A 16,067-nucleotide genomic window follows, 5' to 3' on the forward strand; every position below is an offset into this window, starting at 1 on the left:
TGAACAATTGAAACATAGAGGGCAGTGTTGTGCACTTGGATTACATCCTCAGGAAAGGCCTGTCGTTCCATTTGTTTCCTGTTGGTGGTGCTCTTTGACCATCTTGATGAATGTGGTGTTCGATTCCTCCTCCTCCTTTGTTATCAGGAGGTGGTCTGTGGGATTTCGTGTTCTTTCTTTGCATCCTCCTGAAACCCTGTCTCCTGAGAGACCTTTGGATTGCTTTTATTTTTTTTCCTGTCTCACATTTCCTTACTCTCAAGTTTTGCTGGGTTACAGTGTCCAAGTACAGAGACCTCTGTTTTTGTGTTTAGGTGTACAAGCTGTCAGAGGAGCTGTAATGACCCCCTGCCTTTGTTGTTGTTGTTTTTTTTTAACTAGTGACTTTCAGTTGCAATGAGGGGTTGCTCTGCTCCATTAGAAGCCCTGACCTGGAATGGGTTGCCAACCAGTGGCTTTGCTCCAGGTTTCCTCCCTGTGCCGTCCTGTCCTCCTCTGCATGCCACTGTCAGTCACAGTCCCATAGGTGGTAACTTTGCCCTGTTAGCCTGAAGAGCATTCTTTCTTCAGCATTGTTTTCAGGTGCTTTGTGGAGGAGACAGCTGGTTTCCTGCGTTCTGGTTCTTTTTCATCTTTGCTAGTATTCTATATGAAAAATAGTTTTAAATGTCAGTTCTTTGTCTCCTTTGTCTCTCCGCCCTCCCCCCATTGGAATATTCATATTTTAACTTGCTTTTTTAAACTTCCTATGTTGAGATACTTTGATCATTGTGCACTTTTTTTTTTTTTTTTTGACTTGAACAACAGATGCATATCTCCTCACAGTTCTGGAGGTGGGGAGTCCGGATCCAGGTGTGAGCAGGGTGGGCTCCTGTGGCTTCTCTCCTTGGAGATGGCAGCTTCTCCTATGACCTCACTGGGTCTCCCTTTCTTGGTCCTCTTATATTTCAGGCTTTTGGTAGTTTTTCAGGTGTTTATGATAGTTTCCTAGGGCTGCCAGAACAGATTACCAAAGTTTTGTAACTTCAAACAACAGAAATTTACTTGCTCACAGTTCTAAAATGTTGACAGGGCCAAGTGCCCCCCAGTCTCCTTCCTGCCTCTTGCAGCCTCTGTGGGCCTGGTGTCCTTAGTTCATGGCCACATCGCTCCACTGCCTGCTCCATCTTCACATGGCCTGTCCCTGTCTTTCTGTTCCCTCTGAGGTCTCCTCCTCCTTTCTCTTGTAAGGACACCGCTTGTGGGGTTTAAGGCCCACCCCAATTTCAGGATGTTCTCGTCTCAAGATCTTCAGCTTAGTTGCATTTGCAAAGACCCTATTTCTGAATAAGGCCACAGTTTGCAGGTACCACCTGGGCATAAGACTTGGACACATCTTTTCAAAGAGACAGAGTTTAACCCACAAAAGTGTTCCACTAAGAGGTTATTATTCACTGAAGAATATAAAACTGTCTATCTGTATTTTCTCCTATTGCTTTTACATCTAAATCTTTAAGTCATTTGGAGTTTATTTTGAGATAAAGTGGAGATTGTTTATTTTTTGTATAAAAAATTGTTGGAAAATCACCAAGTTAATAAGTGATTTCACTAGAATTTAAATATATGACCATATTTCAAAGTCAGTATCTTATCTTTTATATAGAACTATCTCTGTGTAGTATTCTGACTTTGAAAAGCCTTATCTGTGAAGCTGTTTTTATTGTTAAACATCTCATAGCAGAGAAGCCTATTAAAGGCTTCGCTGGCACTTGATAGTTAGCAGTGGCTGAATATCTGAGAAGAGTGTTGTGGGCACACAATTCCCTTTCAGCAGCTATTATTCTAGGAAAGAGTGTGGAGTGCCATTTGGGAAGGACTGTTGGAGAGTGTGTTTTCGAGGCCATGGCTTAATCTGTGTCTAATGCAATTGTTCTTGGACTCCTGATGGTCATTTGTTGTATTTGCTATTTTACTCCTATTAAATGTGATTCATTTATGTTTTCAAAGTCTGTTAATCATATTAATTCTTTGAGTCTAGCCACACTGATGGGCTTCCTATCCTTTTAGATAGGGTAGGAAGGTAGTTACAAGAGTTACACTTCTAAAAATCCTGAACTATAGTGAGCACCTTGGCCATACTTTTGGTATCCAAGTCTGTTGGTGTATATTTGCCATTGATTTGGTAAATTCTTTACGACTGGTTCACATACAGTCTAGAAGAATACTGTGTAGTCCGTTCCTTTCTAGAATAAATATTTCATGTCATCTGAGTGACTTTTTTTTTTTTTTGAAAGAAGTTATGAAAAACAAAACTTATTTCTGGTCTATTATTTACTTTTTAAAGGAAAGTGGAAGAGCAGAAGTTCTGGTGAAGTCTCTTAGGACTCCTAATACAAAACTTAACCCCGTTGACTTTAACGACACAAATGCCAGTAAAGATGATTTTGATTTGATGGATTCTCTAAAGCTAGAGGAAGTGTCTCCTCATCAAAATAAGCATTTGACGTCAGACTCAGAAACTGTTTTGCCTGTGGATAGATTTTTAGACACTGAAATGCCTCAAGTGTCCATTCAAACAAATGTGGATGTAGCATCTTTGAAGCCTGTTAGTGACAATGCATTTAATTCCACTGATGCTCCGTGGTCACCCACCAGTGAAAGGCAAACCTGTGAATGTTACGAGTTGGTTGGAAAGACCAAGGACCGTGAGTGGGCCTTTGTTTCTTTTTTCTTTTTAAATAAAAATAAGAAATATATAAAATACTTATACACATTTTGAATATACTGTATTTCCAAGTGGAACTTGTGTAATCTTTCGTATTAAAGTATATACATGTTCTGTGGATTTAAAAATGGTGTACTTATTCACAGATCTGGTGGAACAGTGCCTTTGTCAGTGTTTGTCATCTTCTCCTTCCTCCCTCATCCTCTGTGATGGAGTTTACTGGGACTAAGGCTGGCGATTTCACCATCAGAGAGAGGCTTTCCTTTTGGGGAAATGGGTTTGCTAATTTTGGGCAGATTTCAATACCATTGATAACTAAGATAAGTCAGCTAAATGAAATTATATAAGAATATCATATCATTTTGCTTGTTGTGTGTCATTGGATGTGTTTGGAATTCTCTTTTCTAGAAGCGGACCCACCACAGAGTGTGGTCTATCAGGATGAGGAGGGCAGATGGGTCACTGATCTCGCCTATTACACACCTTTTGATAAAGAACAAGATTTCAATGTGTCTCTCAGTAATGAACTGAGTGAAGACTTCCGATCTGGCTGTAAGTGTTCTGGTAGCCTCTGCTTTTAACTGTTTTCATTGTTTCTGACGGTCTTCTGAGGTTAGTCTGTCATCCTGGTGGGCCACATCAAATCCCTTTTGGAGGATGTGCTTAGCTCCTCGTTTGTTTCTTTAGGAACAGGGGCTCACGTCCATCATTGCTCATCACTGGGACTGAGCCAAGCCTTCCCTAATCGAGGACAGCAAGTCACTTTGGCACCTGTGCGTTGCAGTTAGTACACCTTAGGCTTTACTTTCTCACTTTATAAATTGTCTTGAACAAAAGAACTACTCTGATAGAAGTTACAAAAGCGAATCCATTTTAGAATAAAAGTTCATAATGTAGAAATGAGAGAAAAGTGACGAGAAAGATAAATGAGATCTCAGAGGATGAGAGCATTAGGAACCTCGGTCAGGTTTGTTAATTCTAATGCCTTAGGCAGGGTCATTTACTGTCCAGTCTGTCTGTCCCCTTCCCCATCGTGTTACACCTGGCCCTCTGCTCACTCACCTGGCCTTGTGGCCTTGGCCTAGAGATGGAGGGCTGTGTGCCCATTGGTTTCCTAAGGTGAACTGAGTTGCTCAGTTGAAACGTTGAGGAACAGACACTGGTCCCTGTTTGCCCAGGCTGTGGGGTTTACTGGGATGTGGGATTTTGCCTTTCAAAAACTGGGGCAATCCTGGGTGTTGGGACGAATAGGTAGTTCATACTGTGATGAATTTATAGAGGGGCTTTGCAGTCTGATGGTTCCAGATGAAATTCCATGCATATCATGGGCAGCTGCTATAACTCTCGTGTGCCAGATCTGCAAGGCTGAAATTAATGTGAATCTTATAAAAAGCTTACATTGTAGAGCCCTGTTAGTAAGTTAGGGCAAGTTAGTACCTGATGAAATCAGTTGCAGTAGGGGGTTCATTACGAAAAGTTGCAGAACCATGTACTCTTAGGTGCTTAAGGCAGATGTGTCATCAGTTCATTGATGGAAGCTTTCACATATTTCTTTCAGTTTTATTTCTTTACTATTTCATTTTCCTAATTAGCTAAGTTTTATTTATATGCTAATATTTAATTGCACATTAGTATAATATAATTATGTAAACTTCTTTTTTAAGCTGATGCATTGGATTTGATTGCACAAGATGAAGAAGAATTTAATAAAGAGCATCAGTTTATGCAGGTTTGTATTTTATTGACATTAACAACAGTTCAGAATTTTTCTTGTATTTAAATGTAGGTAAAATGTTCATTTCTTTCTGAGAATACATAGTGAGAATACATAGATACATACTATAGAATTACATCTTGATATTCCTTATATTTAGATAGTTTCTGCCTTTTCCTTCATATACTTAATTATTAATTGAAAAATAAATGGCCTACTGAAATAATGGTTATTAATTCACTTAAAACTGCCTTAATAGGTTTCAAAGATATTTCCAGTTTTTAATCATGTTTTAAACTGAGGTAGTGCTATTTGTTTTTATTTGAAGATACATTCCTTTCTAAAGATTTGTATCAATGACAATCAGTATTTGATTAAGCAGTATATTAAAGCAATGTGTATTGTACGTTACTCAAGTATTAAAAATTTCTTCTGGACTTCATTACATTTCTTAGCTGCTTAAGCTTGAATTTGTCCAAACTTTTAAAAAATTTAAGTACTTAAATTTCCTTAGTTAAATTAGTATTTTATGTGTTAGAAAAACAGAAGGCTTGCTGTAGAAATGAAATGATAACTTCTTCCTAGGAAGAAAATATAGATGCCCAGAACATGTCTGTTGCCCTTGGAGATACATCATGGGGAACTTCGGTCAACTGTGGTCTACTGAGGAGATCACTGAGTGCGTCAGATGTGGACAGAGATGATGCCAGTTACTTACGTCTGTCTTTAGGGGAGTTCTTTGCTCAAAGGTCTGAAGCTCTCGGTTGCCTTGGTGGTGGTTACAATGTGAAAAGAGTAAGTACCATGTATATTGGGAGTGGTAAATGCACCAGCCCTTATGTACTGAATGCAGTGACAGTGTAGCCAAATCATAGTGTCTTTAAAGCAGAGACAATAGGGGTGTGGTGGGATGGTGGGAAAAGGTTTCGATTTTTAGTGGTTGTACCCTTGCTCCAGTCCTACCTCTGTCTTTTAACTAGTTCTGTGTCATGGAACAATGTATGTAACTCCTCTGTGCCTTAATTTTCCGATTTCTGGGATGGAATACTGTCTTACAGGGTTTGTGGGTTACTGTGCTGGTGCACTACGGTGTTCAGCACAGCTTCACATGTGTCAAGTACTTGATGTTTGTTGCTGTTATGTCTTTGGTTGTGGGAAGAATTCAGAGATTCATTAATTTTTAAACCTCTGGTCTAAAAACATGTTTTGAAATATAGTAGTGTTTTGGTTTAGTAAGATGTATGTGTAAAAAGTTTTAAATGCCAGTGGTAGTGGTAAGTTGTATGAGGCAGGAGGGGAAGCTGTGTGCGTCTCTAGGGTCAGGGTGGTGTCTGAGGAGGGGCGCTGTGCTGGTGCCTGACAGTTTGGGGAGTAGGTGGTGTGTTCTCAGTGAAGGTCTGGAGGTGCCAAGTGGAGCTTGAGCGGCACATTTGAGGAGCAGAGAGCAGGCAAACAGCTCCTGTGAGTGGGGCAGCAGGCGGATGGCTGGTGGAAGTAGACAAGGGCCAGGTCATGAGGGGCCCTCGCAGGGGTTGGGGGCATCTCACTGGGACAGGGAGGCAGGGAGTAGTTTTCAGGCCCAGATGTGAGATGAGCTGGAGGCAGGAGTCTCCTAAGCCCCAGAGGAGGATCAGTGGGCAGAGACTGAGCCACATAGGAGGTGCCACGAAGGTCGGGGAATAGGATGGCAGTAGGAAACAGAAGAGTCTAGGGCGTGGGAGTGCCTCTGGAGAATTCCGTGTTGGGACTTGGTGCTGTCATAGTGAGTGTATGCTAAACCTGAGCTTCATTGAGAGTGTAACAGCGAGTTAGAACACTGCTGATTTACAGAAAAATTTGAACTATCTGTGCAGTGAATTAAAAAATGAGAGTAAATACTTAGGCAGATATTTCTTCCTGGATCGATTGGTTTTGACATTATGAGAGAAATTGAAGAGTAACTCAGTTCCTCTCTGAACAGCTGGACAAAACACCAGGGACTAGAAAGATGTAGCTATCACTTTGTGTTAGTTGTGAAATGTTGCTTGGTTCAAGTTGCTGGATCAAAGGAAGATATCCCCAAGTGAAGATCAGTTGAAAATTGAGTGCCTTTAGTGAATTTGCATTTCAGGTCTGTTCTGTGAGAGCTCTGGAAAGAAGCTGGATGGGGAATTCCCTCCCCCTGAGCAAGGTCCTTGAACGCAGACCTTCTGAGTGCTCATCCAAGGCAGTAGGAACATGCCTAATCTTAATACAGGTTTTCAGGGACCTATTTATTGTGTAAAATAAAATACCCTTCTAAGTACTATAAGTTCCAGGGAGGCAGAAAATTTTATCTTTTTTCTTACTGATATGTCACTGATGATTACTAACAGTGCCTAACAGATAGTAGGTGCTCAATAATAATTGCCAAGGGAACAGTGTCGTTTCTGGGTTGTTTTCATTTGGATTTCTTAGTAAGGGCAAATTATTTGGCAGTATTCATTCTGATAATTACAGATAGCTAGCAGTAAGGAAATGTCCTGTCTAGACTTGTAATGTTCATTTCTAGCAACTTACATTTAAATGGAAAATCAGAATTACTTTGTTGAAATCCATTTAACTAGGTTACAAGTATTAGGATAAAATAGTCTAGGATTTCTCAGAGGAGTTGAACATAAAATAATTCACATATTTATTTTGTAGCCATCGTTTGGTTATTTTATTAGATCACCAGAGAAAAGAGAACCTATTGCCCTAATAAGAAAATCAGACCTATCAAGAAGTAATTTGGGAAAAGAAGTGGCTGATCTTAACCATGGTCTTTTTTCAGGTAATGGATTAAATGAAATTTTTAGTAAACTTTTCATTTAACCTGTAAATTATTGGTTGTGTGATCATGTTCTTATGAGGAAGAAAGTATTTGAATTTTTTGAGTATTAGTTACCGATTTGATTTTTATACAACTTCACATTGCCTTTTCAGTTTAAAGCTGAAACAACTCAGCCAAAATTCACCTAAATCCTTCTGTTAAAAACAAAAGTGAATGGAATATAATTTGTTCAGGTGATCGACTGGCTTAATTTTGGCATGTTAAACTACTGAGTTAATGAATTATAACTTACTATATGTATTATTTAGGTAGACTTTAAAAGAAGAGTTTTCAGATTTGGGCCGTGGTAGTATAAATATGATAAATATCTCTGAGAATTAAAAGCCAGACTTCCATGATTAATATACAATTATCATACAGCTGCTTTTTGCTAATATAATGCCTAGTGTATTATATTATGAAATGGTATAAAATGTGCTTTAGTCCTTAAAGAGCTTATATTCCAGAGGCTGGGGAGTGGGGTGGGGTGGTGGGATAAAGAGGCTGTATATAGTATTGACTTTCTGTTATTATAAAGAGTTACTCATTTTTAAATTCAACTTGCATATTCATGAAATGTTTCAAAGTGGAAAGTATTAAATGAAGTTGTCAGTATTTTGCAAGGAAGAGATTAAAATCCACAATCTTCTTCAAAATTTAGACTTTGAAGAATCCAGCTAAATGAACAATGATATGGTTCTTTGTCCTAGTGACTGTAGGACAAAGAAAATTTAAACAGTTTTTATGAGGCTGACTGATATTTGGTATATAAAGATTTCTTCCTTGTCAATTACATTTAGTGGTCATTACCCATGGATTGGGCTTCCCTTGTGGCTCAGCTGGTAAAGAATCTGCTTGCAATGTGGGAGACCTGGGTTCCATCTATTGGTTGGGAGGATCCCCTGGAGAAGGGAAAAGCAACCCACTCCAGTATTCTGGTCTGGAGAATTCCATGGACTGTATAGTCCACGGGGTTGCAAAGAGTCGGACATGACTGGGCGACTTTCACCTCACACTTCATTGCATGGATTGTCTCTGTGACATAGTTTATGGATGTAAATTGAGTATTATATATTTTCTACAGGAGATTTAAAGGCACAGCTAAGTGAAGGATCAGTTACACTTCAGGCTGAAGAACTGGAGAGTATTTCACAAGTGGATGAAAATGATGTGACATTAACTGCCAATAAAGGAAAAGCAGAGGTATTTTAAGCCTTTCATGAGGGAGAGCTAAAACCCATGTTCTCATAATTCTTTACAAGATCAAGATAAGGTCACATGTAAAAATGCATAACTTTTTTTTTTACTCAATTTTATTACAAGTATCATTTAAAAATTATCAGTGTATAGTAAATGTACAAAAGAGTTTATAAAACATAAACTTAGTGAGTTATCAAAACTTATATACCCATGTACACCCAAGGTCAGGAAAGAGAACATTGTCAGCAGCCCAGGAGCCATGTTTTTGTCTCTTCTGAAGACTGCTTCCTCCTGTCTGACCTCTAACACTGTCACCTGTTCATCTCTTTTTGAACTTTATATGTAAGAAATCATGTATGTAGCATATATTTTTTCTTTTTTTTTTCACTTACGTTTGTAAGATTCAACTATAATAAGTATAGTAGATAATTTTCATTGCTGTATAGTATTCTACTATCAATATTCTGCCATCGATATATCTACTCTACTGTTGATGGATATTTGAAATCTTTCTTATATCAGTATGACACTGTTAAATAGTGTAGTTTTATAATAAAAGTATGTTGGCTATTTTCTTATTGTTTTGTTCAAGTCACTAAGTCATGTCCAACTCTTTGTGACCCCATGGACTGTAGCACATGAGGCTTCCCTATCCACTGTCTCCCAGAGTTTGCTCAAATTCATGTCCATGTTGGGGTTTTTTGGTTTTCCCTATCTCTTCCTTAACATTAAAAGTATCATAAAACATTCAGTTTACTTTATTCCAGTCTTATAATTGCCTGTTGTTTATATTTATTTCTCTTTGTAAACCCCATAAGAGGTTATGATGATGTTGATGGTGATTACTATTATTACATACAACCAATGTGTATCTCTGACCTTCCATTTAAGATTAATTTTCTTTTGCATGAAGAATACCCTTACAATTTTGTTTTGTGAGGGACTACTGGTAATGAATACTCTGTTTTGTCAGTCTGAAGATATCTTTATTTTACCTTTATCCTTGAAACGTGTTTTTGTTTGGTGTATGTTTGTTAACAAGTATGTTAAACTTTGAGTATTTTTTTCTTTTATATTTTTTCTGTTCTGTTGTGTTTTCTGTTACTTTCTCTTGCATTCTGAATTATTTTTTTCAGACTTCTCTTCCAAGTCTGATTCTTTTTTCAGTTGTGTCTAAGTTGTGAAACCTGTCCTTTGGGTTCTTGATTTGTTATTGTGTTTTTTAATTATAGAATTTACATTTAGTTCTTTCTTGATAATTTCTCGTCTTCTGTTGAGTTGTCAGTGTCATTGTTGTTTTTCTTAAATATGTATGTATGTATTTGGTTATGGCACATGGGATCTTTTTAGTTGCAGCACACAGGATCTAGTTCCCCAACCAGGGATCAAGCATGGGCCCCCTGCCCTGGGAATGTAGCCACTGGACCACAGGGAAGTCCCTTAATGTTACTTTTTATTTCCTTAAGTATGTTTTAGGTTTTGTTAGATTTGATGTTTTAGATGTGTTTTAGACTCAGAGTCCATTGTCTGCATTCTGCAGTTCTCTTTTTCTGGAATGTGGGACGCATTACCTTGGAGCACTGTGAGTAGATTTTTAAAGGAAAAGTTGGTGAAATATTTGAGTCCATGGGAGATACCTTCCAGACAGGATTTTTACTTGCTTCTGAGTGAGGAACCCCAGCAGTTTTAGGTTGCTTTAATTTGGTTCCTGGGATCGAGCTGTTCAGAGCTAAGCCACCTTTACTCCTCGAGTGTAGCCCTCTGTGGTCTTGTCCTAAAGTGTGGATGTTCACTGTGATCACCACCTCTCCCTTATCATTGTCAGACTCTGAACCTGATTTTTGTACTCTTACTCCCTTAAGAGCCACTTTTCTGAGCTTCTTTTTTAAAAATTATTTTCTTAGCTTCATAAGCTTCCTGATGTAGACCCCTCTTGAAGCAGCAGAGACCCTGAGTAATAGCATCCCCAGGACTGGGCTCACCCCTCTGGGATTCTCTCTTCTTTTGGATTTTGGCCCCATAATTTTTCATTCCATTTTTTTAGCTGTCTAGTACCTTCTCAGAATTGTTTTTGAACATGCTGTGTTGTTCTGATTACTCTCAGCCAGAGTTGGTTTGCATTACTATTCCTGGAGGCTGAAGTCTTAATTAGTATTTAAAAAAATATTAAATAGGTTTATATTGCTTTGTTGTTGGTTCCATTTCATTGTTTTACCCATGGCTTCTGTTTCTGTCTTGCTTATAAATAATTCCAATAGTTGACTGAAATTACCAAGAATATACTTGGAATCACTGTGACTCAATGGCTTCTCAGTTTCAGTAGTTTAATTTTTTTGGTTTACAGTTACTCTCTGATTCAGTTTTAGCGTTTAACTCCAGAAGATGTTTTTTGAACAGCTGATGATCGGACCTTGTAAGTAAACTAGTACTCTGCAGTTAAAGTTGATAGCAGCTGTTTTTTTTCATTGGGAGATTCAACTGGTATACTATTAATTTCTTGCTGCTGTTAGATCTTATGTAGCACTTACAAATAAAGATTAAACTAATATGTGCATGTGCATGGAACTGATGTGAACTTTCTGATCTCTAGGACACTTTCCTTGTCAGCAGCAAACCTCAGAGACATACAGATGAGCTGCCCAGCGAGAGTGACTCTGTGCTGAGGATAAGCACCATTGCTTCTGCCATCGCGGAAGCGTCAGTGAGCGCTGACCCTCTCCAGCTTGCCACCATGATCAAAGCACTTTCAAATAAAACCCGAGAGAAGACTTGTCAGGAGGATGGTAAACAAAGGCACTATTCTGCTGTGTCTCATTTCTTACCTAATGATCTGGAAAAAAGTAATGGATCCAGCACATTTGATATGGAGAGATACCTTAAGAAAACAGACATTAGTCAGTATGAAGGTGGGCTGGACAACTTTTCAAGAGCTGGTGTGTCTGGTATTTGGGATTTATCTTTGTCCAAAGAGCGGACTACACACAACATCCATGTGGTGGACCTGGGTGCTACTAGCATAAGCGTAAGGGAGCCAGAGGTAGGCACTGCAGCCGGTTTTTATGGTGAAAGTGGAGACAGCGTGGATCAGGCATCGTTGAGAACAATTAGCTCTTCAAATTCAGTTCTTACAAATGTGGGCGAGAGAGAGGGTACAGCAGTTGATGTGAAGACACATTCCATTGACCATAAATCCCCAGATTCTGGTGATGGTGAAAAAGCTGCCTCCGTACCCATTCCAGCCTCTGATAGTTGCTCCGTCATTGGGAACCCCAGAGTAGCATCTCTCTGGCTGTCAGAAGAGTGTAAAGGCCTACAGGAGAGTAGAGACTACCAGAGGCAAAATGAGTGCATTGGTGAGACAAGTAACAGTGAAAAGCACGTGGCTTTTGAAAACCATTCAATAATCTCACCTAAACGTGTTGGTAAGTGTCACAGTAATTGGTCACACTCAAGAAATTGCATGGAATGTTTTGTTTTGTTTTTTTTTTCTGTGTCCTCATTGGAAAATACATCTTTCTGATAGATTTGAAAAGTCCCTCTCCTGAGCGCGGTGGACAAGGCTCGGAGAACGGCGAGGACAGCTTCAGACCTTCCACTTCTCCACTGAGTCATTCTTCTCCTAGTGAAATTTCAGGAACTAGTTTATCAGGGTAGGTGCTTAATTTTTTTTTTTTTTTGTAATAAAAATACATGCTCAGTATAGGAAAATTGGAATGAAATGTAAAGAAAACTAGTCACTATAGGTTCATCATTCAGACCTAACAATTATATTTTGTGAGTTTCTTTCAAGCCATATTTCTTTGCAAATTTTCATACTCTGCTGTTTTCACTTACAATAATTTAAAAGAAAATTAATGTTATAAACTGCATAATGGATCTGTCATGGTTTATTTGGTGCTTTTGGTAGATATTGGGGATGCTGGATTTTTTTTTTTTTTGCCATTTTAATGATATTGAGATAACAACTTTCCTCATAAAATTTTTCTCTGTGTTGTAACTGATTTCCTCAGAAGTAAAATTACCAAGTCAGGAATAAGAGTATTTTCAGGCTTTCCAGATTGGCAACCTGTTTTCTAAAAGGATCTTACTGACTTGCTCTTATATCTGTGTGTGATGAAGGTATGCAATTCACTGTTTCTTATCAGCATTTTAAATAACTTAATTTTGGATTTATTTTTTTATCTTAACAGTGTTAGTTTGTGCTCTTAATACTAATGAGTTTGGTAGGTGCTTTTTCAAAGGTTAGGATAAGAATGCTAATATTTTACATGTTTGAACACAGTCTATAGATTAACTTAATCTTCAAGTTATAGACACTTTTTAATTTTTCAAAAATGATGTAAGTCAACATTGCTTCAAAAGTTTACACATATATATGTATGTGTGTGTTTCCATGGAACTTTGAACAGTTTAAATATAGTGCTTTATCAGATGTGTCTATGTGTATTTATGTATAGGTGTGTAGGTGGATGTGTTACAGGATAAATTCTTAGAAATGATTGTTGGGACAAAGAGTATATTTGTTTATGTTCCTATTTAAATCAGTGCAACCCCTCCCTAGAGGTTGTGTTGGTTTAGTTTTCCACCAGCAATTTAGGGAAGAGCCTGCTTTTCTACAACCTCACCAACAGAACGCTTATTGAACTTTTTATTGTCAACAGTCTGATAGATGAAAAAAATACTATTTCAGTGTAACTTTAAATGATGAGCATTTTTTGTGTTTTATGTCAAATACTTATTTGTGTTTGTTGCCTTCATGGACTATTAGTCTTTCTTGTCTCCATTTCTTGGATCCCTGGATGTATTAAAGAGAGTGAATAGCCCTTTGTGACATGAATTGTACAGTTTCTAGTCTTTAGAAAGTTTTTCCTCTCTTGTACTTTTTGCTCTTGTGAATTCTTAGCTCCAGCTTACCCAGACTGTTTCCCAAGATATATAAAATCCAGGAACAGCTTGGGCAGCATTTAGTAGGTAAAACTTGGATATCAAATGTAATTTCAGTTTGTTTGAAAATACCAAATATTCATGATAATTTCACTGCTTAGGTAAAATTTCCAGCTTACTAAAATCTTTCCTTAAAGAAACATATAAAAGATCTTTTATAAAGCCATCAAAGAAAGAATTCTTACATTTAATAAAGTAAACTTTCTATATGGCAGTAGTTTTTGCCTCACAATTGACATGATTTTTTTGTAAGCTTTATGCTAAAGATGCTTTCGAGCCTAATGAGATCTTTTGAGTCTAGTAACTTCGTTGGGCTGTGTCTCTGTGTTGACTTCACAGCCACCTTGCAGCGCCTTGTCATGCAGTGCCCCTTTAGTATTTGGAGTCGAGCTTCCTTTTATCAGGAAGGTTTATTATTATTATTATTATTATTTTAGTTGTTAAAATATTGGTCCTGACCAAATTTTGCTCGACTTCTGCATTTATTTTCTCTTTAATCCTTTTTTTTTTTTTTTTCCCCCTTTTTTGAGGAACTTGTTAGAGCCAAAGGAAGTTGCAAAGCTAGTATAGAGAGAGCCTGTGTCCTTCCCCAGCTTCCCTAGTTCTTGCACGGAATCACCACCAGGAACTTGTACTGGGCATGATGTGTGGCTAGAATTGTGCCATTTTATCACAGGTGTGAATGTGTGTAACCACCTCCACAGTTCGAGACACAGAGCTTTTCCATCACAATAGTAACGCTTCTTTCTTAATTTCTTTTTCATTTTGTTTGCATTTCACATTTCTGCTTTCTAGATTCCTTTCAGTATTCTCTTTATTGTTTCTTAACTCCTGTGTATTTTCCAATATTATCTTATTTTCTATGGTTTTTATATTTTTAAATTGTATATACAGGCATTTAATAAAAACTAAGTGCCATATAAAGACTTATTATGATTTTTTTCCCTTCACCGTGCCCTTTACTGCATGATCAGAGACAAAATGCTGGGCTGGCTGCTCTTACACTTGGACCCACCTGTTTTTATCTTGTGTGCCTAAGAAAATACACTCATTCTTTAAGTGTAGGAAACATACCTTAGGGAGATGCTAAATTTTCTCATGAACTTGGCATGTGGTCAGACACTTTGACAACAGCATTGTTGCCCTTTCTAAAGTGGCCATGGGTTTGGTGAGCTTCCTCCTCTCTGAGGGTCAGCCACCTGCATCCCCACCGCTCATCCAGGGCCAGATGGCAGGCTTGGTGGGAAAGAAGGTGGTCACAGCAGGTTCTGAGGTTCATTCTGCTGTCACTTGTCCTCCTTGCTGCTGCCATGCTCTGCGGGTGGGCATGCCACGTCCTCCTGTCCTTTCTGCTGCAGGACAGCCCTTCCTGCCAAGGCCGAACTTCTGGCTCCAGTTTATCTGCCTGCTGTTGCGCCTGTGCTTTTCCTGTCATCAGTGTAAGTGTACATGTCTGTGTCTTGTAGTTGCTTTTCTTGGATGGTGCTCCCTGTGCATGGTGGTCTCTCCCTTTGTTCAGTTCAGTTCCATTGCTCAGTTGTGTGTGACTCTTTGCGACCCCATGGACTGCCGCATGCCAGGCTTCCCTGTCCATCATCAACTCCTGCAGCTTGCTCAAACTCATGTCCCATCGAGTCAGTGATACCATCCAACCATCTCATCCTCTGTCCCCTTCTCCTGCCCTCAATCTTTCCCAGTATCAGGGTCTTTTCCTGTGAGTCAGTTCTTCTCATCTGGTGGCCAAAGTATTGGAGCTTCAGCTTCAACATCAGTCCTTCCAATGAATATTCAGGATTGATTTCCTTTAGGATGGACTGATTTGATCTCCTTGCAGGCCAAGGGACTCTCAGGAATCTTCTTCAACACCACGGTTCAAAAACATCAGTTCTTCGGCGCTCAGCTTTCTTTATGGACCAACTCTCACATCTATACATGACTGCTGGAAAAACTATAGTGACTAGGCAGAACTTTGTTGGCAAAGTAATGTCTCTGCTTTTTAATATGCTGTCTAGATTGGTCATAGCTTTTCTTCCAAGGAGCAGACGTCTTTTAATTTCATGGCTGCGTTTACTCTTCTCCCCTGAGGAGAGTTCATTTCCTGTTTCCTGTGACCTGTTCCTCCTGAGATGCCCAGAGCTGGGACTGCCTTTCGGGGCATCCCCACCTGTTTCTTTCTCCTCATCTTCATATCTCTGCATTCTCCTTGTATCATGGAGTAGCCTAGCCGTTCAAGTGTTTACTCAGCATTACTGATTTTCTGCTGTACCAACTATGCTTTTCATGGCTGCCAGTATGAACATTCATTTTGTATTCATTTCTTTTTATTGAAATCCTGCTTGTACTTTTTTACTGTAAAATGGCTTTCGTGTTTTTAGTCTTTTTTTTCTTGTTCTTCCAACTCATATTCATTAAGTTTCTTAACATTCACGGTGAAATGTCGGTCAGAACATTGATCTGTTGAGCAGCCACATCTTTCTGGTGAGAGTGCGTTGTCTGCTGACCATGCTGCTTGCCAGCACTTCTGCTGCTGGTCTTTAGTGTCCACTCACCTTCTGGCAGGAACATTGCTGCCTTGAGTCTCTGTGTGGCTGGCACCAGTCTGGCATCCTGAATTGCTCTCCTTTTGTTTCTGTGTGTTCTTACAGTTCAGTTCTCATTGCTTGAGGTAATAAAAG

At 38.8% G+C, this 16,067-nt stretch overlaps 1 protein-coding gene across 7 annotated transcripts in view; it reads left to right on the plus strand.

Annotated features, from left to right (window-relative positions):
* The window catches only part of CEP192 (centrosomal protein 192), a 74,008-nt gene that overhangs the window by 13,281 nt on the left and 44,660 nt on the right, over positions 1–16,067 (plus strand). For all 7 annotated transcript variants that reach the window (XR_003508471.1, XM_027526090.1, XM_027526093.1 and 4 more), the window contains 8 exons: positions 2,324–2,684; positions 3,113–3,256; positions 4,369–4,433; positions 5,004–5,213; positions 7,083–7,209; positions 8,333–8,451; positions 11,039–11,870; positions 11,972–12,098. Coding sequence is in view for 6 of the 7 variants with exons in the window: in XM_027526090.1 (XP_027381891.1) it covers positions 2,324–2,684; positions 3,113–3,256; positions 4,369–4,433; positions 5,004–5,213; positions 7,083–7,209; positions 8,333–8,451; positions 11,039–11,870; positions 11,972–12,098 (1,985 nt within the window). In the remaining variant the exon portion in view is untranslated. The remainder of the gene's footprint in view (positions 1–2,323; positions 2,685–3,112; positions 3,257–4,368; positions 4,434–5,003; positions 5,214–7,082; positions 7,210–8,332; positions 8,452–11,038; positions 11,871–11,971; positions 12,099–16,067) is intronic.

This window comes from Bos indicus x Bos taurus, chromosome 24 (genome assembly GCF_003369695.1).
Source record: "Bos indicus x Bos taurus breed Angus x Brahman F1 hybrid chromosome 24, Bos_hybrid_MaternalHap_v2.0, whole genome shotgun sequence".
In the NCBI taxonomy this organism is placed as follows: Eukaryota; Metazoa; Chordata; class Mammalia; order Artiodactyla; family Bovidae; genus Bos; species Bos indicus x Bos taurus.